Source organism: Lutra lutra, chromosome 1 (genome assembly GCF_902655055.1).
Source record: "Lutra lutra chromosome 1, mLutLut1.2, whole genome shotgun sequence".
Taxonomy (NCBI): Eukaryota; Metazoa; Chordata; class Mammalia; order Carnivora; family Mustelidae; genus Lutra; species Lutra lutra.
The window spans coordinates 77,316,287-77,341,565 of record NC_062278.1 but is presented as its reverse complement, the minus strand read 5'-3'; the positions used below and the strand labels follow the sequence as shown (position 1 = coordinate 77,341,565).

The 25,279-nt window shown below is 34.6% G+C and overlaps 1 protein-coding gene across 4 annotated transcripts in view; it reads right to left on the bottom strand.

Annotated features, from left to right (window-relative positions):
* Positions 1-4,578: 4,578 nt before the first annotated feature.
* The window catches only part of TSC22D2 (TSC22 domain family member 2), a 48,726-nt gene continuing 28,025 nt past the window's right edge, over positions 4,579-25,279 (bottom strand). For 2 of the 4 annotated variants that reach the window (XM_047727773.1, XM_047727782.1), the window contains 2 exons: positions 7,090-7,141; positions 4,579-6,125 (listed from right to left, as the gene is read on the bottom strand). In XM_047727773.1, the coding sequence (XP_047583729.1) occupies positions 5,865-6,125; positions 7,090-7,141 (313 nt within the window). In that variant the 3' untranslated portion in view covers positions 4,579-5,864. Of the gene's footprint in view, positions 6,126-7,089; positions 7,142-25,279 lie in introns of those variants that run through there. The other 2 variants (XR_007126926.1, XR_007126931.1) reach the window with 1 other exon arrangement.

Below are 25,279 nucleotides of genomic sequence, written 5' to 3'. Positions count from 1 at the left end.
CACATCCCCTCTTTCTGAAAGTATTGTTTGATGTAAAAGCTTTTCGGTGATTTAAGTTGTTTCCTGGCAATGTCAAACGGTTTTATGTGGCATGGCAATATTACTGTTGATGTACATGAACCTTCCATTCAACAGATTATATGGGGTCCACAAACTATGACATACACTTCGAATAAACAACGGCACTTGAGTTTTTACTTTTACATTGGATGATAGCTCTGGAGTGCACAAATCATGTTCCATTTACCTTTCTATCCCCGATCATCTAGTACAGGGTGTGGCACCTGAATTGAAATAGATTTGAAGTGCATTCAACAATGTTTCTATAAAATAAAAAAATAAAACCCAAACTTCTCCAAAACAAAACCTTTATGGGATTTACAAAGTTACACAGATTTATTTTTTCCTGTCCATCAGACACCTGATTAAATTGTATATTATATATTTTAGTAGAAACACTAGAATTAGACACTGACCTGCTATTATCTCATGCCAAGTGTGGGAAAAATATTCCCTTGCTGTCCATGGACGTCCTCGGATATGATCTATCTATAGATGCGTTGCTTGCCTGTGAAATGATGGTTAGAACTGTGATCTGGAAAACAGTTGGATTGCAGTGGGCAAGAATACTTTAGTTATATAGAAAGATGAAAAGGTAAAAACTTTTTTGGGGGGAAAGGAGAAGTGTGGCATTTGCCTTGTTTTAAAAGTCAGTTATTTTTATGATCTGAGTTAGCGCACCTTTTCCTTCCCTCTTTCAAAGGGATAACTTTAGCTTCTGTTGGCAGTCTTGGTCCATAAATTTAGATGCTCTGTTTTAAAGCTCAATCCATGACATCAGACCATGGGAAAATTCTCAAAATCACCTAATCTACCAATTTCCCTGGTTAGAAGAAGAAAAAATAAAGCTAACTCACTAAGTATATTGAACAAATTTTATGACCAAGTAGACTGTGTCAGTGCAAAATACCAACTTCATACTTTACTATTACCAATCCTGAAAGACTATTTTATTTATGATGATTCTGTTTTTTAAAAGAGGTCTGTGACCTTTAACTTGTTTTGTATAGTGCCTCACTTAGCATATTTCATCTGTAAACATAGCATATTATACCGATTGTAGCCTACTAAGGAAATCATTAAATAGCACTTGTACAGTAATATTCTTCACTGAAAAAGGAGTACATACATTCAAAGAACAGATCTTGCTATAGAAATTCTGTGACTTGGTATAGAAATACACATAACAAGGACGATTCCTAGAATGTTGAAAGGGGAAAATAGGGAGCAAACAATAATCATTAGTATTGCTAGAAAACAGAAACATGAGTTACTAGGTTGAGGCAGGAGGAGGTAGGAGAAAAGGTTCAGTTTTGCTTAGGCTGCAGACTTACAGGGAAGAAAGAAACCTTCTTTCTGAATTGAACTGCATCAAAGAATGAAAAGTTGAAGCCAGCAAAACCATTTTGACTTGGGTTTCGGTATCTGCAATGGAGCCAGAACCCCTGTTGTCTTTTCTGGGGACGGATAGCCCTGAAAGACAGGCTTTGGATTCATGCTTCTGGGCTCCTCTCATCCTAGTCACCATAAAAGGAAAAAATTTGGTTTATCTATAGGGTTGAATTTATAGAGGCATAAATGTGATAGCCAGGGTTCCTCCGATTCTCTTACCCTTTTGCCAAATTTGTGAAATTAAACAAAGACTTTCATTTCATAGAGGTATATGGCTGTTGGAAGGAAAAGTTTTGACTAAAACATTGTTAAGACTTGGGGTTTCAGATCTTTCTTTGGAAGCAGAAAAATAGGCACCTGACGTTGGGAATGGTACAGAAAGATCCAAAACAAACTTCCTAATGAGCATCACAAATCTGCCTATTTATCATTTTGTAATTCTGCCTGTTCATCATTTCTGGGTTATTGTCTCTCCTAAATTACTTCTCCACTTCCAGTTTCAGCTCACCCATCTATTGTCCATCACTGATAACTAGAATGATTAATTTTTCTAAAACATTTATCTGATCACAATCCCACAGCCTAAAACTATTCGATAAATTATTTTTGCTCTAGATGCCAACCTACTAAGGTGGATGAGTCAGTCTGCCTGTTTGTCTCCTGGGAAACGATTCTGTGGCTATCCAAAGCTTTTTTTATGCTCTCCTCTAAGCTTTTGAGGACTTTTTCTTACCAGGTGTCACCTCTTTGAGGGCATCTTCTTAACAAAACCATCCTTGACTGTTTTTATTATTGCACTGTGTATGTTGGTTTTTCTATGCACTCAAACTGAATCTTGAGAGCTGGGGGTTGTCCTTTTAACAAAACTACTGAAGAGAATTGAGTCATGTCACAAAGCGCCTACCACTGAACCTCCTTTAAAAAAAAAACAACTCGTGACTTCAGATCATCTTAAAAATTTATTCCCCCCAAATCAACTGGTAAGTTATTTCTGGTTTTACAGAGATAAGTTCCCATGAAGAACAGGTATTTTTGTTACCCTAATTCTAAGGACTTCCCCTCGCTCTTTTTAAAAAGGTCTAGGAGTGACTATAGAGTTTGTAACTTGGAGAAACATCACCTCTTACCTGTGACAATTCTTTGTGAATAAAAGCAGTTATGATTACCCCTCTCTGGGGACTTGATGGTAAAGCAGTCTGTTTTAATACTTCTACTTAACTCATAATATAACAGAATTGGAAATATTCAGTTATTTTGAACATACAGCAAGTTAAAGTAACTGCATACTTAATATCTCATAACCCTTTTTTGGGGGGAGGGGATATAGCGAGCCATAAAATCTCATTTTCTTTAGGGAAAATTAGGTATGTATTGCAGACACATTGCCATTACCAAAAACAAAATTTTCACCTATGATTTTCTGGTTGGCTAGAGTAAACCAACAGAAAATTTACATGGCACCTTGGTCTATGGGCATTACACTGAGAGAATTATAGATGGCATTCCTATTAGACGGTGCCCCCAAATTGGCATCTCAATAGATATTCCAATTATGTAGAGCAAGAGACCTTAAATCTCCTGAGGTCACACTTAAATTTACTTACATTTCTAAACAAACTAACCACTTGGGGGAATGTCTGATGTTGTTCCCAAAAGTATATCTGATTCTGAAGAACTTTAAGCTTTTGGACCTCTAAGTCTGTCCCTGACTTTGGGGTGGGGGCATGCCTCATGAGAGTAGGTTTGGACGTGAAGACTTCCTTTCACAGCTGTTTTCAGGGGTAGATACTGGGAAGGGAGATCCACAGGGAAGTGGGGGAGATGGGAGAGCAAAGTACAAGCTCTACGGTAATTTTGTATTTTTTTAACACTGCACCATGAGTTATCTTCTATTATTAAACTGAAAAGTTTATTAATATTTAAGGCTCTTGATACATATTGCCAAATTACTTTCTAGAAGTATGCAAGAAAGCTTGCCTTTTCTACATTAGGTCCTGCTATTTAAAAGACAAATGATAATTTGTTAACTATTAATTTGCATTACTAAGGTTACTAGAGGCTGAAACTTGAGAAATTGCCATTTATTTCTTCTGTGAACTACCCATATTTTCTGTTGTGGTGGTCTTCTTAAAAGGTAGAAGTAGTAAAAATTGTTTTTAATTACCATTTAAAATTAACATTATCAATCATTTCGTGATTACTTTATAAAGTGTTTTTCTATCCCAATAACCAAAATTTATATTTTCACAAAAATCCCAACCTTTCCTAATACTAATTTTTCTTTGCCTGTATTAAATATCACACTGTTTACATTTAAGCGGCATACCTGGTGAGCCTTCTGGTTAACATTCCAACATGGAAATTTCATTTTCTAACTTATCTGTGGGTGACTCTACTTAAAATCTCACTCCACATCTATAGGACTGCTGCTTCAAGCGTATGTCATTTAGTTCCTTAGTTACTTCTAGTGTTTATTCATTAAAATTTTGTTTCTATTCAATGTTATCTTCCAGAACAACTGCAATATAAAATATTTAGTGATCCCACATACACCCCAATTTATGCATTTAGGCTAAATCTAATGAAGTTTTAATTTTAAATAGTAAAGAACACTTATTTATCCTCTTTTCACAACACGGAGAGCTAACTATTTGTTCTTGTTAACTCCTGATTAACTAGCTAGCTATAGACACAAAGCATGTTAATTTTCTACAGGCACCTTTCTGAATTCAAGTAAACGTTTTGGTAGACAAGGATTTTACTTAAATGTCACTGACATAATATGAATCTTGAGTACAAATATTGCTCACCATTCTTGCATTCTTTAAATTATTTTACTTTGAAAATTTAAGAACTATCATTAAGTCATTAATAACACAGGTTTTCATTTAAGGAATATCTTGAACTGTGAAAATACAAATCTAGTCAAATTAAATTTTGAACACATATAGAGCCAAATATTTCAACAAAACTGCAGTTTAATTTCAGAAAATGTGTTAAAATATATATTTATACATCAATTTCTGACATACACTTAATGTGTTAGTATACACAAAATGATGCTTTCTCTTGAAACTGTATTTATGAAATGTACATTTTAATTTAAATACTCAGTATACACTGCACTTAATCTGCATGTTGCATTTATTAAATACATTAAAATCTGCAATGTAACAAAATGTTTTCTGCATACGAAATTCAAAACACCATTTTAAATGAACAAAAGATGGCTCACTTCATTTTTTTTTTTTTTTTACAACTAGTGTATAGTACACTAGCTCAGCTCCACCATACTACCTGTTCCGTTCTTTTTTATTTGACATTGTTCACAGACTAGTACATATTACAATAAGAGTGCTGGATAAAAACATGAGGTACGAAAGTGGTTCAAAGATTATAGGTCATGCAGATCATGCTAGACAGCAAAGAAAATTGTGACCGAGGAAACACTAAATAAAAATACATAAAGAATGTGCATTATAAAAAAAACTCCATTACACAGCTTTGCTTCTTTGGTTACAAAGTAGGTTGAACAATTTCACAGCTTTTTATTCCCACCCGAAAAAAGAAAGTCATACGAAATGTCAAAAAGCAGAGGAATCGTGGCAATTTCTCTATTAGAAAGTAGAAACAAATGAACAAAGTTTTCTTCATCAAAATAGCCCAATTATTTATTATATCACAATAACTGGTGACTACCTGTACAGTTGCACTATGTTCTTCATACTTACACTATACAAAATTTACATTCAAGCTGGGTCTTTACTACTGAAAATAAATACCGAAGGTAAATTGCCATTAGTGTTAGAAATATGCCAGGATTCTTTTGTTCAATTATTGCCTAAACGTTTTATCTATTAAATGCAATCCTGTCTTTCAAATCCTTTACTGACACTTATAATTATTCAAAAAAAAATTAAAAAAGTTCTGTGACATTGTTCATGTACATTATGAAAATAGCAGCCCTGTAATAAATAAAACACAAATAAATGAAAACTTACGTAGGCAAATGTTACTGGTATTGAAAGAAAAGTGGCTCTTTAGATGAACTGTTATTTAGAATGTGATAGGAAGGCTCAGGGTAAATCCATGGATGATAGGAAAAACGAGAGAGCCACCAAAGCTCTTAAAAGACCCCACTCATGCGCACCAGGTAAAATGCAGACTTTGCTTGCTTTAATAAACCCCATCTATTATACTCCTCGTGTACTGATGACATAAAACTGGACACCAACAGCGCTGCATGACATCTCAAAGGGAGGAAAAGCTCCTGTAGAATGATTGTCTAATACTGAAAAGGCCAAACACACAACCGAAGCATGGCTACTTGCTTTCGTATAAAGTGGAAAGAATACCAGTGGCACACAAGGATAGATTGCTTTCAGTTTTTTTCTTAATGAGGCAAGAAAGCTTTATGCTGAGGAGACATTCGGCTGCTGTGGAGGTTGCGCTGGCTGCGGAGGCTGTGCTATCACTGCTTGCTGTTGAGAAGTGCTACCAGGATTGGCCTGTTGGGCTGGGAGCTGGGATAATTGATCATTGTTGGAAAGAGATTTTAACAGTGCATTTTCTCGTTCAAGTAAAGAGTTTCTTTCAACTAATTCTTTTATTTGTTCCTTTAGAACTTCCACTTCTTCTCTTACTGCATACATCAAATGGCTTTTCACCAGATCCTGTGAAAAACAAAATTAGCAATGTCAAAAAGAGTGAAAAGAGAAAGGTGTTGTTATCCGGTTCTAGCCTATCTGGGGCCTTCTTAAATAAGAAGCATTTTTATATTGGTTTTCCTCCTCTTCTTGCTTTAATGTTTCTACTGTATCTTGACTGGCCCTAAGGGAGGGAAGGATGGAAAAAAATCCTGTTTCCAACTAGGCAGCAAGCCCAGGATTTCTTTTCAAAGTCTGGAGTGATTTCCTAAAATACTAGGTTCCTTAAATTGTCAATTAGAAGCTTAGAATTAGAAAAAAAAAGTTTAAAATCACATGCTTAGAGGTTAGACCAAGAGAGCAAAGGATATTAAATTAATATTAAACTAGTTATAGCATTTCTTTAAGAGATAAAGCAACCTACAATTTCCAACTCTAAAACTTTAAAGAAAAGTTGAGACTAACAGTCCTTACTTATAGTCCATAGTTTTAATAAGCCTCAATCAAAATATTTTATATAATGTGAACAGAGTATATTTAAGGGAACAAAAAAATTGATAGTTTAGCAGAAATCAGAAACAGATTCAACAAGTTCCATTTATTAGAGCTGACTAAAACAGCATTTATAAAAAGGAAGGCTTCCAGCTAAAGTTTTCATTTTAATACTCTGATTATAAACTATTGTTAATGCTGAAATATTTGAAGGCACATAATGCATTCTGATTATGTACGCCCCTCAAATGGCCCTGATTTATCAATGGTAATGCATGAAATGTGAGATGTTCAAATGGGAGGAAATATTAACCCCACTGGCATTTCCAGACTAAAAATTCTCAAGGTTCTAGCATCTATAACTAAATCTGATTATCAAAAAATATACTTTGGTTATCTTGTTTTAAAGAAATTAGGTGTTTTTTAAGAATTGATAAAAACCAACTGCTTCCTAAAACCAACAACCTATGAAATGAGAGAACTATAAACTTTTACTTACCATTGCTTGTTCTATTTTGTTGTCAATGGCTACACCACCTCCCCCAGATGCACTGGAAAAAATTAGAATATTTCATTAAATTATTCTAAAAATGTAAAATTCTTTCCAACTCTTAAAATAATTAAAAACATTTGTTTTACTTAAAACCAAAAATAGTAACTTAAAATAGCTTATTAAAGCTTATTCTCATAATTTCAGTATACTCAAAGCTCTCATTTTAAAAATAAGGGATCTCAGTTAACAGATGATTTCCAAAAATCCTCTGTAGCTCCAACATTTCTAATTTCCTTATGACATACATATGCTTTTTTAAAAACAACTCCCAATTCTATTCAGGAGCTTTTAACTCTGTGAACTTTTAGAGATACCTTCTGAATGACCAGTATACTCTTCCCCATCTTTTAAACTTCTTCATTTACCAATTTTGTATTCTAATTGACTTTCATGTGGAAATTCCAGTGGTCACTTATTGCACTAAAATTCAGATGATGACTTACTTTCCTTCTATAGATTTTACTTCTGGGTTAAAAATTTCTAGAACCAGCTTCTAAAGGGCCTTTGGGCAAATGATACTGGCAGGGTTGGTTAACACCAATCTCAACATTCTGGCAAATCTTCATACTCTCAGTGTGGGTTACTGGCAAATATCACCTACAAAGGTATGTGGTTTAGACCAGTTTTTCCTGGAAATATTTGGAAGCAGTCTAGCTAGTAAATATATCCCAAGTTCAACTATCACCTTAGCATCTGTATGATAATAACCAAAGGTTCATTAATTGTCCTCTTAAATAGTAAGAATAACGAATATCTCTATCCTTTTCTTGGTATTTTTGTAAATTTTGAATAGTTATTAGATTTTCTTGTAAAGACAAACCTGACAATTTTAATCTACTTTATCAATATAAAAAGAGGTCTTTAAATAACTGATATAAAACTGCAAAATACTCTTCATAAAGTATATTCAAAGAAAACTTAGATGCTAATAGATTTGAAGACTATTCTATTTTAGATGATGCAGGGCCTCAGACTGTTATCATATTGAGGGGTAGGAATATTTTGTCTTATGTAGTGATGCCTTTTATACTGTAATCTAAGTAGATCTGGTTATAATCCTGGTTCCGCTACTCACTACCTATGTGACCATCACCAGATCAAGTATTTAAGACCAGTTTCCTCATGTGTAAAATGAAGGGGTCAATGCCTTAGTGGATTTCTTACTTCTGAATCCTTGAATCAATACACAGAGGACACAAGCTTGTTTATGTGAGCATTAGTCACATTAATTACAGCCTTATACCTTTACTTCTTGCTGCTATTTCTAAGATGCAAAGAGATTTTATATACCTAGTAACTAGAAAGGATATACAGATTGTTAATACATACTTATTATATATGTTAGGCTTTAAACAGCTGTAGAGGTGTGTAAAACAAAGTATGGCTATGTGTAACTATAAACTGTAGAACAACTATATAAACCATAAGGCTTTGGTGTAAAGTTCAGTTCAGACACCACGTGGATATGTTCACCAAATATTGGCTGCAATTTGCAAAAAGACAGTGCCAGGCATTCAGAGTTTGTCTGACCATCCTATATTATACTCTCAATATTTTTTATTTCTATGTCAATAAGGAAAAAGTGAATTAGTTTTAGTCATTTCTTGATGTAAATACATTAAACTCTTTGAACACATCTGTTTTAAACAGAACACCTTAAATGCTAAACACCAGTTTTATAGATTAACAAGCAACTGAAACAAAGCCCCCTAACCCTTAAAAAGGGTTTATTACTCTTTTTTATGATTAAAATAAGATTAGTTAAGTTTCCAAACCATTCCCTTAGGCTAAGGAACATTAATCAGCACCCTATTCTTTGCTGATATAATAAACTCTAATCCTGACTCAGACCTCTTTTACAGCAATGCAGGAATAGGTTTGCAAAGTGTAAATGGATCATACTGAAGATACGTGTCCCTTAAATAGTATTAATAACCCAATTTTATTAAGCACTGTACTTAAACAATTAAATCAGTCAGATACAATTACTATCACCACAGCGATTTCTGGCAAGTCTGAAGGCTGTTTTTAAACAATTCTATATAACCTATGGCAGTAGTTCTCAAACTTTAGTATGTACCAGGCAGTCATCTAGAGGTCTTCTAAAAACAGGTGGCTGGGTTTCGCCTCCAGGTTTCTGATTTAGAAGGTATGGGGTGGGGCCCAGGAATTTGCATTTCTAACACATTTCCCAAGATGCTGATTCTGCCACCTGACAGATCATACTTTGAGAACCAATGGCTTACAAAAGATAAAAGCTCTAAGAGGAATGAATTAAAAAACTTAATCCTATTTTAAAAACTTCTTAACCCAAAATAAAAAACTTTTTACCCTTCATAACTTTGACCCCTGCCATCTATGGTCTCCTTTCTTCTCACATTCCATTGTGTTATTACATTATTGTGTGTCCTACATTAACTATTTAGTCTGTGAAACATAGTTTGTCTCAGGTTTCCATGGCTTTGCAGACCGGCTCCCTCAGTGGCAAATGCTCACGGTTCCAGTCCATCTGGCTTTTACTTGTTCCTTAAAATGGCTCCAGTGCCACATCTTCTGTAATGTCTTCTGATTTCCTAAGGTAGAACCAGTTATTCTATCTCTCCTGTGGTTCACTAACCTTCACAAACTTTTTATACTGCATAACCAGGAAAGGAGAAAAGCAATTCCAGTTCCTCCATATACTCACTGCGTGAATTCTGGAAAACTATTTAACCTTTCTAGACCTCAGGTTTTCATCTAAAATTAGGGTTATATACCCCAATTCATAAAACTCCTGTGAGGATTAAATGAGTTTAGCTACTACTACTACGGTAGACTGAGTTTATCAGACTGAATTCCTTGAGAGAGGTTCCTTATCTCCCCCTATGTGAAGAAGTGAACACAGTGCTTGGCAAGTAAGAGCTCAAAAGCATACTGAAAGAGCCAGAAAGAGTCAATATGACAGCAATTTGATCTGAAAAAATTACTGGTTTATATTAGAAAGCCATTAAAATATTTTGAGTTTGAATAAATTCATAGTTCTCAAAGTATGGTCACTGGACCAGCAGTATCAGCATCACCTGGGGACTTGTTAGAAATGTAAACATTTGGGTCCACCCCAGACCTACTGAATTACATACTCTTGAGGTGGGACCCTGGAAATCTATTAGTAACTCCTCCAGGTGACTGTAATAGAAACTAAAGATTGAGAAAGCAATTTATAATAAAGGTATCAATCTGGCAGTCTTAAATAAGCAAGTAAGAGGGTATGCTATTTCAGGATCCTTGAACATAGTTTAGAGTATTATTTCAATGAGGGTAACAAGTTGTTTTCTATTGTGCTCAAAGTCAACATAGTGGTTTGGGCTTCACATTCTTAAAAATGAGAACGATGAACTGAAGCAGAATGAAAAATTTTCCTTTATTTGCTTCCTTGACCTAATGGTAAAGATTTACACCTTGTTTTCTTTTTTACTATTGCATTCACTATCCTATAACTTGATGTTAACTTAAGTTCCAAACTTCAGTTCCTAACACTCTGTAACTATTCCGGTAAACTCTAAGTGCTATATAAAGGCAAGGGATAATTTGTAAAATGAAACATTCTGCCTGATATGGGTCACTCTTTTAGAATAAAAACATACCATGGTTAGTATTTACTAGATGAATTAAAAATTGTGGGTATGGGGCGCCTGGGTGGCTCAGTGGGTTAAAGCCTCTGCCTTCGGCTCAGGTCATGATCCCAGGGTCCTGGGATCGAGCCCCACATTGGGCTCTCTGCTCGGCAGGGAGCTGCTTCCCCCTCTCTCTCTGCCTGCCTCTCTGCCTCCTTGTGATCTCTGTCTGTCAAATAAATAAATAAATATTAAAAAAAAATTGTGGGTATGGAGGAAATGGACAGAAATATAGAACTGTGGGGAAAAAAGACAAGCAGAGCTATAATTGTTACCTTTTATATGATGAGTTGTTTTGTTTTTGTTTTTTTTTTTTTAACTAGAATTAGTTAAGAACCAAATGAACTTGAATTTAGTGGTTTCTTTTTAAGATTTTTTTTTTTTTTTAAGTAATCTCTACACCCATCATAGGGCTCAAACTCACAACCCCGAAATCAAGAGTCATACACACCACTGACTGAGCCAGCCAGGCATTAGGATTTAGTGTTTAAATAAATTACAATCAAATCCACAGGAAAAATAAAACTCAACGAATCAAAGGTACAGAAAGATAGCCTGGCTTTCAATGATGTTCATTTTAAAATCCATCCCAGCTGGCTCCCCACACCACAGTTTTTCTTCCCAGACCTTCCTCTTATCTCAACAGATCACTTGGCAACCTCACTGAGAAGAGACGAGATATGAACCTCTGGCTTCAGAAATTCCTACATTTTCATCTTTCTTAAAAGACTGTTTCATTCATGCTCTTAGCTCAAGGACTTTGTACAAAACATCTCCAATCTCTCCTCTCTAAAAATCAAAATCCATGAAGGTGAGGTTAGGCTAACTTGATCTCACTTTAAAAAAAACAAAAAACAAACAAAAAAAACCTCTTTATGAGAAATCAACTTTTTTTTTTTAATATTCATTAATGTGGACAGAGGCATCATGGCTACTTATTTAAAATAAAAATAGAGCAAATTTCTTCTCTTACGTTTTGACTATTTGTCTTCTGTTCTGCCCTTAGCACAAGTGCTAATTAATAAAGCAACAAGGTAGAAGAAAAGAGGAATTAAACGATTGCCCACTTTTGCAGGTACATATTACTCTAGTGAGTTCTTACTGCAAGCTTGAGAAACAATCTCATCTTACAGTTGAGGAAACTGAAGCCAAGTAACTGACTCAAAGCATAATGCTAGAAACAGTACTGAAACCTAGACTTAATGGCAAAACACATGCTTTTCCCACCTTAACAGTAAGACTGCATGAAAGCAATAAGCAACTATCTATAATAACCTAAGAGAAATGCAGACTTACGTATATTATGAAGAGTCCTTTAACTATGTACCAAATGTCATTTGTGAAACCATAGCATGGATCCAAAATTAAATTACGTGCCTAATACACCATTTATCTTATCTAGCACATTCCTAGGAGATGTTGAGCTCTGAGAACAAGGGAGGTAACTTCTTGGAAAAGGCTCTGTGATCTTTAGACAGCCAATATAGTTTACCTATTTGCTAAGAACTAAAATGTTCTTCTGGTTTGTTAGAAAGCTGAAGATATTTTAAAATTATATGTATCTATATGCAGAATATTTTAAAAATTACCTTCTCTTGCCAAAAGACCCTTCTAACTTTCTGTGTTGAGTCAAAAATCACAATTAAAAATCCACTACAGGAATTCCCCAAATTATAAAATCAAATCTTTGATAATAAGAACTTCTTTGACTGAGCTGGCAAATCTGATATACTTATGTTCAAGCCCCTTTACCCAAAGACGGTAAAAATGATTCTTCATAAACTCACAAGTAGAAGCTACAGCCTTTCCAAAAAAAAGAAGCTACAATCTTTCTTAAGAGGCCAGACTTCAGGATTCACATACTGTTTCTGATAAATAATGTACAACCTTCATTACCCCCTCCCTTGCCAATAAACTCTAAAATAACATAATTACCACTAAAATGGATTAATTCTAACCTAGGTAACATTTGGCCTCTTTTCTTTCTTCTTCTTCTTTTTTTTTTTTTTTAAAGATTTACTTATTCATTTTAAAGAGAGTTGGGGGGGGAGGGGCAGAGAGAGAAAGGGAGAGACAATCTTAAGCAGACTCCTTGCCCAGTGCAAAGCAGAGATGGGGCTTGATCCTACAACCCTGAAATCATGTCCTGAGCCAAAATCAAGAGATGGACACTCAACCAACTGAGCTACCCAGGTGTCCCTACACTTGGCCTTTTTTCTAAGAAATACATATTCTGTTTTTTAGAAAGAAACTATTAAGTTGCTGATGGCAAAAAAATAAATCTAACGAATGTACAACTCAGCAAGCCTAGAAAAGTTAAACAGAAAAAAATACATCTCTTCTTTAAGAGGAATTTAAAAAATATTTACAGCTTAACATTTAAGAGCAAATAACAGTTCTTCTTCTAAAAAAGAGCCAAAATAGATATAATTCAGGTAAACTTATTCTATGGCCAAAGGCAAACTTCTGTGTTTAGCAAAAAAAACCTATCCAAGTTAACAGTAAATTAAGTTAAAAACTAAAAATTTTATGTATTCTAACTACTGATCTTAAGTTCTCTATGTAAAAACAAAAAAAAATGTTTAATTTCATGATTAAATTCACAAAAAGCCCCATGAAGATTTTTATTAATAACACAAAGTAAGTGAAATTTTGTGAATGATAAAAGCTATTATTCATGATAGGCAAGCAGGTAAAATGGCTACTCACAAAACTACATATTATTTTCTCAAGTAACCAGTCTTACAATGATACACAAAAGAAAAAAAAAAAAACCCAGTTAAATATTTACATAATGACTGTTAATTGTTTTTTCATCTATAGAAACCAATTATGTCCTTAGCATATTTTACATTCATCTAATTAATTTAAGGTAAAAATCCTGGCCAGAAATGAGTATTTAAAGAGTAAAAAAGGATACATGCATGGATTATACCAATGTCAATTTCCTGGCTTTGGATCTTTCCCTATAGCCATGTAAGAGGTTACCACTGCAGGAAGGGGACAGGGGACAAGACACACATACAACTGGGTGAAAGGCTACATGAAGCCTCCCTATGTATTTATTATTTTTAACTTCTTATGAATCAATAGTTATTTCAAAATAAAAGTTAAAGAAGATACATGCACATGATAAAAAATTAAAACAAAAAGTGTACCTAAAAAGGCATACAATTAATACAAAATCCCTCTCCTACCTCAGACCCCTTCTGTCCAGAGTCAACCATATCATCTGTATTAATGGCCTTTTATAAAGTCCATTTAGGAAGAATTTCTGTAATACTTTGGAGAAGCTTAACTAGATGCCTCAAAATATAGAAAAATAAAAAACTCCTTTAATAATTTCACTAAAATACAAAATACTTCTAGAAACCTATTAAGATTAGAACCCCAATGAGAAAAATGGTTAGATTTCACATGGATAATCCACATGAAAAAAAACCCAGGATCTCATTCATAACAAAAATACAGGTTAAAACTATAATGTAATACCATTTCCCTAAACAGACTGGCACACATACTAAAATGTAATACACTGTTAGTAAGGCTGTGGGAAATGGGCCTTCTCATAAGGTGCTAATTCAAGCTGTATATTGGTATAACCATTATACAGAGCAATTTGGTTATATCACAGTTTTACACATACATACATTCTCACTCACTCTTTGACTCAGCAATCCTACATTTGGGAATTTATCCTGTATTTCTACATACATGGGAAACAATATATTTACAATGCTACTCATTATAGCACTGTTTGTAACAGCAAGATTTCTAGTAATCAACAGGGAACTGATCAAGTAAATCATGGTACAGCCATCTATTCAACTGAATACTACCCATCTATAAAAAAAAGACCCCATAAAGATGATTTTCTGTGTACTGAGATGGGAACAATATACCCTGAAGATCTTTAAAAGTAAAGGTGCAGATGTCTGTATATTGCCACTGTGTGAGGGTGATACAGATACAGTATTTGCTTGCATATGCATAACGAAACTGGAAGAATACACACATACAAACTAAGAAAGTGGTTATCTGTCTGGGAAGTCAGGCAGATGGGGGACAGAGATAGAATACGTCCATTGCACTTTGGAGAATACTAAAAAACCAAACCAAACCAAAACCAAAACAAAACAAAACCACATTCCAAAATGAAAATAACTCACAAGAGTTATAACCCTATACAGTGTGAACTTAAGAACAAATGGCAGACAGGAAACAGAAAAGAAAGAAAGGAGGGAAGAGGAGCCAACAACTCCATTTTCCTTAGGAACTACTTCATTTTAGAAGATTGGCACTTTGTTTAACATTCAAAATAACAATATAAGTAATATTTGTGATTTGTAAAATTTACTTCTTTGGCTTAAGGTGAATTATAATCACTTAAGAAAGTATCATGTAAGTAATGTTTGTAACTCCTAATATAGCTATTTCTGTTAAAAATGATTCTGGTAAGAAAAAAGAAAAGTCTGTGATAAACATCTTTGATAATAGGCTCTATAACTTTATACAATAAAAATGTTACATTAAAAATGCATTCCAGAGAAGGTATTGGTAAGATTAATACTAACTTTATCTTCTTTTTCTTGATTTCTTTACATTTCCAAGTGAGGATATCTTGAGGGAGTTATTTTAGTATTAGGCAGTAAAACTCTGATAGTTTTTTCCTCAGAGAGTCATTCTAAGGAAACAATTTAAAAACTAGCTGAACTAAAATTCTATTAAAACACTCAAGATGGAAAAAGTAAAGATTTAGTCTTGAAAAACTGAGCAGTAATACAAAAGTGAAATATGCACAGCAATTTTACCATTACAATCCAAATAAACTAGTTTAATATTCTTATTTCAAGTTAAATATTTAAATATAAAAAAACATATGCACCAGCTAGTTAATTATTAGACTAACATTAGGCAAGGTTTGACAGGATGAAAAAGTTATTTTCTTCCTTTAAGTCAGGACTGAAATAAGCAAGGGTGTGAGAAAGGGGTAGGAGAAGAATGGCATTTTCCCGAATGCTGGAGTGCTTGCATTTAGAGCAGGCTCTCTTGAAAGAGAGTGTATTGTACTACTTACACAGCAGCAATACATACTTTGATGATAGCATTATTCATTACTGACTGAAGTGAAGGATGAGTGTCAAGGGGCTTAGGCCCAAATTAAAAAATTTGATATTACAGTCCTTATTACTTTAATTTACTTCCTGGAGACTGGGAAAACAGTATATGATTGACAATTACCTAGACTGAGATGTACACTAGCACCTTAAGAGTAAAAAAGGAGAGAGAGATTAGAAAGGATTACAAATGTTGCCAACTGATGTCTAGCTCAGAATACCTTACAAAAATAATGTAATATTCTGAAAGGGAATAAAGTGGATGTAATCCTATATACTCATTCTAGAGATTCTAAAACCATTCTTTTAATCTGCTGGAATAGAAGCTGATGATTAACCAACTTCTAAAAACATTAGAATTAACAAAGTATACTTTAATCTAGCAAAAGGTTTATGTTTTTCAGTACTGACTTGAAGGACCACCTTTCATAGAAAGATGGGAAATTTAAATAGAAAAAGAAAATAAAAATTCTTAATATGAATGAAGATATTAAAAACACAGAAGAGTTCAAATGACCTCAGCTGTGCTAAGAAAAGGATAAAGATTAACAAAAGGCCTGCCAGCAAAGGGACTATGTTTAACAGTCATTTTGTAGTAAAGATAATTCTCCTTCAAAAGTTAATAACAGCATTCCTTCCTTTTTATGAAGAAATAATAGCACTTTCATCACCTAAGGAAATTTTCATGGTGTAAGTATATGAAAATGAACAAAACTGGAGAAAGAACATGACAGAAAAGAATGTCAAGGGAAATCAAAACTAAAACTTAACACTCTTAAGATCTGCATTTCATTTCAGAGACCAACAAGAAGTATTGAATTAACTTCACCCAGCAGTGAGCCTACTATAAAAACAACCTTTTTATATAGCTAAATCCACCTAACATCTTTTTTTAAAAATCCAACCAACATTTCTAAAAGTAATTCAGAATTCTTTAGAAATGACATAAAAATGGGTCAAAAGAAAAAAAAAATCAGAACTAGCTTACTAATTTATTTCTAATGCCAACATTTACATTATTCCCTCTCATTCCAAATGCCTGTTCACAACTTTTAAATTGGATATCCTAAACTCAAGACTCTGTGTAGTTTATTCTCACTCTCTAAATATTTCTTTGGAAATTCTACCATTCTTTCATAGGTTTCAGTTCAAATATTTTCTTTTCTGTAAAGGCTAGTTTTCCTACCCTTCCAGAAGTAGTATAGTAAGTCATGCCGCACACTACCATTACAGCTCTAACCATGTATCTATCACAGGCTGTGTTTTAAGAGCTGCATCTATCTCCTACCAGATAAAACTCTATATGCTATAAAAAACCTAACATGGGGCCAGCAGCTACCTAGTAAAGAATGCTGTAGAAGCCTGGATTCACAAATTGTATAGTTGGAATTTGAGTCCTAATTAATACTTTTGCCCCTAGGGCCTCTTTCTCCAGCTAAACATAAGCTAGCTGTACTAGAACACCTCCAAAGCCATTTCCCATGCCTAATGGCAAAACTGACTTTTCCCAAAGCAGTCCTTGGTATCTAATGGACATGGGTAATACTAGCGTTTTTTTTGGTTTGTTTGTTTTGTTTTGAAGATTTTATTCATTTGAGAGAGAAAGAGAGTATGAGAGAGAACATGCGAGGGGAGAAGGTCAGAGAGAGAAGCAGACTTCCATGGAGCCGGGAGCCCGATATGGGACTTGATCCTGGGACTCCAGGATCATGACCTGAGCTGAAGGCAGTCGCCCAACCAACTAAGCCACCCAGGCACCCAATGCTAGCATTTTAACGAAACTCAAAACAAGTAATTGGGGAAATAGTTCTTAATCTCATTCCTCATTTTCAGTCAAACTAAACTTGCCATATCTTCTTGCTGCCTAATATCTAATTCATATATCTAGGTAATTCAAATTCCTTTATAGAGGCAATAGGGCATGCATCCTGAGCAAACTTTGCCTCCAATTTCCTATATAGCCAAATCTCAGGAACATTTATCTAGGACACTAATAAAAAAGGATAAATTCTCATCTGTCTCCTCTGCACAATGCCCAACGCTCAATGAACACTGGCTGGAAGAATATGAAGTTAGATGATGTCCATCAGTGGGGAGATCACTAGATATGGAATTATCAAATACATGTTGCAGCTTGGCCTCACCTCAGATTTGCTGTGTCCTAAGGCAAGTTACTCTCCCTGGGCTTTTTTCCTTCATCATTTAGTTTCAAAGGCTTTTGTAGCACTTAGTGTAACCCAAATGTGAGCTTTTTGGGGGCATGTACCTGTGGCAGGCATGGGGGTCGGTGAGAAGGAAAGATAGTAACATTCCATACCGGTTTAAAAAAAAAAAAAAATTACCTAAACAAGCAAGGAAGAGGGGGAGATTATCAGGACATTGCAAAATGCTTGGTCACAAACATTAAGCAAAGAAAAATGAAATAGTGTGTACAATTGAAGCAGAGAATCTATGAGAGATGAGAGGGATGATAAAGGAAAAGGGACTTACCTACAACAAAGAAAATATTAAGGATGGCTGGAGTTTTTTTTTTTTTTTTTAAGCTTATAAAGTAATTAGGGTTGGGGAGATGGTTTATGTGTCACAGGAAGGCGGCTAGATTTTAGGGTGCAGAGAGTAGGCAGTGGAGAGTAGGAAGAACCTAAGAATAAAGGTGAGAAAATGAGAAATTTAAGTTTCACTTGGGGGACTGCTGAATTTTGAGACATCTGGGATACAGACTCTAGTGGAGAAATATAGAAAGAAGGTTGCTGGAAATAGGTATCTAGAACTCTAGAGTAATCTCTGGCCTAGAAGTCTAGATCTGAGAGCTGCTGGAATGCGGGAGGTAAAGCAAAACTGTGAGATGAGCTTGCTTAAGTAGAAAGAAGACAAATGGGGCCAAAACAATGGAGGACACTAACATTCGAAAGAGTTAATGAGAGATGGGCTCAGGAAGAAACTACCCTTCTTGGGAAAGTTAATTTTTTCTTTCACGGAATGGCCTCACATTTGCCTCTTATCTCCAGCATTCTGTACACTATTTTTTTTTCCCCCAACTAAACAGTTCTTCTTGAAAAAAATCCTTTCAATCCCATTTCCACAATGAGGCCTAATCAAATGAGTGAAAATGACACAATCCCCTTGAATGCCAAATACCAGTGCAGAGCACAGAGACCATTTTGTTCATCTAAAGATTATCTTTTCACTTATCCCCAATCCTTGAAGATAGAAATATTATTCATAATAGCTTTAAAGAAAAAAGCATACGTAGTTGTATGGACAAAGTAAAATTGTATCAGGCTAACCCTTAAGATTATCTGACTAAGACTGAACTTCTGTTTCTAGGTGATTAACTAGTTTTTATTACCTTATGTCTCTTCCTAATCTGTCCCCAAAGTCCAGGGACAGTAATAAATAAAAAGGAATGTTACCAAAGAACTGCTTCAGAAGAGGGATAAACCCAGAAGAACAAAAGTATCACGAGGTTTTTAAAGAGACAGTTGTTTCACTCTGGTTTAGACTAAAGGAAGAGTGATCACCCCTTAATAAAATGAAGAGAATATCATACCAGGGAAAAGCTCTGTTCTATTTTACTTGTAATAAATCAGTACATGTTTTTGCAATTGGGGTACTTAAAAATTGGGTTTGAGCAAAAAAAATTGCTCATCTTCAACAAATATAAAGTATTGTTATATTCTGGCATATAAAATATATGCCCAGAAGAGTTCAAACTGTCTAGGTTATCAAGTTTACTACAACTTGCTTAACTCTCTTTTGCTCTTTCATTCTGGGGTGAGACATCTTACCTCTTAGCTGTTGCTTACACAAAAGACGAAATTCTCAAAGAACAATAAAGTGGTTTTAAGAGCACAGGCTTCAGGGGTGCCTGGGTGACTTAGTTAAGCGTCTTGACTCTTGATTTCAGCTCAGGTCATGATCTCAGGGTCGTTAAGATTGAGCCTGGAGCCCATGCTGGGTGTGGAACCTGCTTTAAGATGCTCTCTCTTGGGGCGCCTGGGTGGCTCAGTGGGTTAAAGCCTCTGCCTTCGGCTCAGGTCATGATCTCAGGGTCCTGGGATCGAGCCCCGCATCAGGCTCTCTGCTCAGTGGGGAGCCTGCTTCCTCCTCTCTCTCTCTCTCTCTCTGCCTCTCTGCCTACTTGTGATCTCTCTCTCTCTCTGTCAAATAAATAAATAAAATCTTTAAAAAAAAAAAAAAAAAGATGCTCTCTCTCCCTGTCCTCCCCCTCCCTCTAGCTCAAGCTATCTGGGGGGAAAAAAAGAAAGCATAGGCTTCAGAATTAGATAAGCTTGTTTTAAATCCCAACTTCACTACTTACTAGTGGGATGATCATAACATACTAAAACCAGTCTCCTTGTCTGTAAAATGGGATCATAGTTATACCTACCCTAAAGGATTGCTGTGATGATTATGATATTTTTTTACACCAAAGAAAGAAAAATAGTTCCTTTTATTATCTGGATCAATTTAGACTGACACTGTGTAAGGCTTGGTATCCTAGTGTATCTTAGATTGCAAATGAAGCAGTGAGGTACAAATAAAAATCAGTTATGATTAGTATTAAGAAACAGTCTTTGTATGTACACCTCACCCGAAGAATGAAATAATCCTAGTTATGCCTTAAATTTACTTGATTCCTTTCTACTCAATTAGTCAAATGTTAAGGCAGTCACAAAACATATGCTAATAAAAATTGTTTGACTTGAGATTTAAACTTACATCAATATTTATTAAGCACAGCATTCCTGTGGATTGAACATTAATGACTGCTTAGAATAAAAAGCCTTAATTTACAGTGGGAAATTTTTCCAAAGGCCACTGATACATTATTGAATTTATTTCAACTAAAATTTTCCAACAAAGTATTTAACTGAACATCTCCCATGCCTTCCTTTAGTGTTATATGAAATTTCAACAATTAAATATTACTAAAAACAAATCAAAAGAGTGGGACAAGTACTGCTTTGCTTCTACACTATATATTATTCTAGTTGAGAATCACTGCTTTAGAATTACTTAATTCAAAAAGAGATTCTGGTATAGATAATGAAGAAAGTATAAAGTAGCACTACTATAAAATTTAAAGGGTTATAAATGGTTTTTTCACTCAAGCAGAACTATACTCAAATAGGTAGATTTTCAGTTGCTTTTTCTCACTTCATTGTAGATCCAAGTCCTTGAATTCTTCTAGGTAATAACAATACTGTAAAATAAGTATGTAAATGACAGAACTTTACAATCATTTGTAGACTTCAATTTGTAAAAAATCATTTATGATGAATTCCAGACTTACAACATGACCTGAAATTTGTTAAATCATCTGAGATTCTGAAGCTAAGACTGTCATCTGAAACGGAATGCTTCACCCACACTCTGCTCTCTACCTTTCTTGATTCTTTCATATATAATTGGTTTTGTTGTCTCTATTTAATGTTCTTCACCTTTGAGTTAAACCACAAAGGGAGGAACTAGGTCCATCCAGAGGGTCTACTAATTCTAACACTTTGCATAAAGTTGATAGTAAACATTTAGTTAAAGAAATAGAATAAAATAGTATTTAATATGTTATCTAATTACATTTTGTAAGTCAGCATAAGTTTATGTTATGTGGGCTAACCATGCAAGGAGAAAGAACTAAGAAATCAACCAGCTATTTAGATATTAGAAACTAATGAAAAGAGTAACCCTGGAACATAGTAAAAATGGGGAGGCCTCCTAAAAATTATTCTCCTTGACAGAGATAGCTTAAATAAAAAGCCAATAAACCTTTTCTTGTGATACTCCTTGTATCTGGTTGTTACTCACTAAAGAGAAAAAAAAGTATAGTAGTTTCTGAAGTAACTAAGTAGAAAAATGGTTTAAATTTGAGGAATAGAATAGCTAGAATTCCATGGACTTTCAGGTTACTTCTGACAAAACTATGCCAGTGAAACTTAGCAGTTTCATATACAGATCACAGGAATGACAAAACTCATAGAAGACCTTGTGGAAAATAAAGTAGACTTTAAAGACTCTTACCTTTTGGATAAAAACCTTGACAAAGATCTTTTTACATTAGAAAAGAGAAAATTATTATTTTATTAGAGAAATTATTAGAGAAAATAATTTTGTGAACCCAGTGAAAGGCTTAATTGTATAATCATACATCCTAACTATTTATGGGTTCTCTCAATTGCTTGATATCATTCTCTATGGAGAATTAGAATTGAATCTAAAGAGAAGAACTGGAAAAAACCAAAAGCTATCCTGAAGGTGGAAAGAGACCAAAAGTTTACTAGTTTAGTCAGGTAAGATAAAGAAGACAATTTATATCACCATGCCTTTAAGCATGTCTCATAGCAAGTGGAAGTTCTAAGTGAGTTAGATCTAGGAATGTGAAGAAATTCAGATGTATAGTACTTTACTCTTCTGACACACTGCTGGATCAGAACAGTATACAGGAGTCCTGTGAAATTCTTGCATCATCACTAGAATCAATGATTACAAAGTGGAAAAACATCCTTGTGATCTCTAAGATATTAAGCAATGTCTCCTTTGCCATTTTTGAAAAAGAACTTTAGAGCTGCATTTATATTAACACCAATAACTTTTGGCCACAAACTGGAACCCACATTCTTGATTATAGCAGCTATGAAAACAATGAACTACAGAACGTTCTCAGTTGAACGCTGACAGAATGTGCAGTGCAGCTTATATTTTTACATGAACCTAATTTCTTTACTTGAATGCTTTCAGTGATGGCAATCATCTGATTTTTCTGTTCTACATTTTAGATTCTCGTTGTACATCAAGAATTTATAAAAGGTTTAAATATGAAATATAAAAAGAAGACCAGGATGCCAAGATAAACATCACTGGAGGTGTTCATAGGCTAGACAACAACTGAGAAGGTGTTTTATAGACATTAGACAAAATGAGACAAATGTCTGGAATAAATGACCACTAAATTCCCTTCGAACTCAGATTTATAATTCTAGACTCAGAAAGATAAAAACTCACAGGTGGTATCAAATAAAAAGCCTTTGGTTCTGGAATCATACCCAGGTTTGAATCCCAACTCTATCCCTTTTATAATGTAACTTCACACAAGTTATTTATTCTCTCCAAAAAGAATAATAATAGGACCAGACAAGAGGATTCAGTGAGATAATGCATTAGTGTCTGGCACATATTAAACATTTAATATATTAACTATACAGTCTGTACTAGTAAGGTATAGCAGTCAAAATCTAAGTATCATGAAATACACAGGGAACACTAACTTAGAGTGAGGTGATGTGGTTTCTACATTTGATTCTTGCCTCTAACTGTATACGATAATTTCTAACATTCTTTCTAGTTACTGCATTTTATGATGCCACATTCTAGGGGGATTTTAATGTATTTAAACATTTATCAGATGCTGGTTATGTGTACACATCATCACATAAACCATACACTAGAATTTATGAGTATACAGTTGAGTGTAGGAGATAGACTGGAGGTGTGATAAATGCTAAGACAAAGCAAGATTTTAGAGGGTGTTTTGGGGAAATATAATCAAGATCAAGGGTCAGGAAAGAATATTTTTTAAAGGAAGTGCCACAATTGGGTGGAGAATCTAAAAGGACAGAAGTCTATACACAAATGTTCTAAGTAAAAGGAACAGCATGTACAGTTAGCCATGTTAGAAAACTCAAATAATGAAGACCAGTTAGAAGGTTTTTGCATTTCCACATAAGAAAGAACTGTGTCCTGAATGGGCATTAAAGAGATGGTAGGCTTAAGAAAAACTCACAGAAACAGATATGGCAGTATTTTGCAATTAACTGGCTATGGGAGATCACAGAAGTGTGAATGTTAAGGAGAGATGCCTAGGTAACAAGTTTGAGCACCTAGAGCATACAGATGACACTCAGAACCATCTATCTACATATTCTTAGCATGATGAATAATGTGAGAAGAGGGTCTCGACAGCATCCTAAGGACACCAGCAACACTTAAAAGAACAAACAGAAAGAAAAAACCTGCCAGGGGACTGAGAAGTAATGAGAGATAGAACAAAAAACTGGAAGGGATGGTATCCTAGATACCAAAATTATCAGCCCCAAATTTAAAACTTATGACATGTATCAGCTTTGTACAAATCAGAAAAATACTTGGAACAATAAAAACTATTTAAAAGCTGTTTAACTATGATTGCAATTGTTAATATCCATGCATATGTACTCAAATTCTGGAAGGGAATATACAAACACTGAGATAGTCATTGTGTTAAAAACTTGGGTTAGGTGTAACTGTTTATTTCCCATTCTAAAGTTTTAATTTTGAAAAGGCAAATAGTTATTAATAAAGAAGCTGGGGTACAAATGTCTAGTATTTTCATGTTTTGTTTTTTTTTTTAAGATTTTACTTATTTATTTGACAAAGACAGACACAGCAAGAGAGGGAACAAAAGCAGGGGGAGTGGGAGAGGGAGAAGCAGGCTCCCTACTCAGGGAGGACTCTAATCATGGGATAGTGACCTGAGCTGAAGGCAGATGCTTAATGATCGAGCCCCAGTATTTCCATGTTCTGATGACCTATCAAGTTATTGTACACTTTAAACCATGATCTTGAAGAAATTAAGTTAATGCTTAATAAGCAGATTATTTCGACTAAACAGAAGAGTAAACAAATTCTTACAGTTTTACTTGTTTTTGCTTTAAGCAGTACTATTATTGTGGATCTAACTTTAAGTCCTATTTAGACACAGGAACTTTATTATAAACACTTAAAATAAGAGAGGTTCTACACAAAGTAGGTGCTCAATTAAAAAAATCCATGTATCTAAAATATAAATTTTGTTGCATACATGTTTTAAAAGTAAACACAGAAAAGGTATCTTTATAGAATTATTCAGAATTAAGGGCAAATGGGAAACTGACATAGCACTTAGTAGGAGGTTTTACATGTGATTCATTCCCCTATTCCAAGAAACATCTGCAGCTCAAAGCAGATTTTTAAACTGCTTCCCCCGAATGTCTGCTATTAATAAATCCTAAATATTAAAGGGTGAGTTCCTTAATTGTTACACTTGGCACAATACTATTCTAGTAAGTACTAAAACTTTTCTAACATATATATTTGCTTACAATCACAAGCATTAAATCTGAATAGAAGGTATTTCTTTTCTTTTTTTTTTTTTAAAGATTTTATTTATTTATTTGAGAGAGAGACAGTGAGAGAGAGCATGAGCGAGGAGAAGGTCAGAGAGAGAAGCGGACTCCCCGCGGAGCCGGGAGCCGATGCGGGACTTGATCCCGGGACTCCAGGATCATGACCTGAGCCGAAGGCAGTCGTCCAACCAACTGAGCCACCCAGGCGTCCCGAATAGAAGGTATT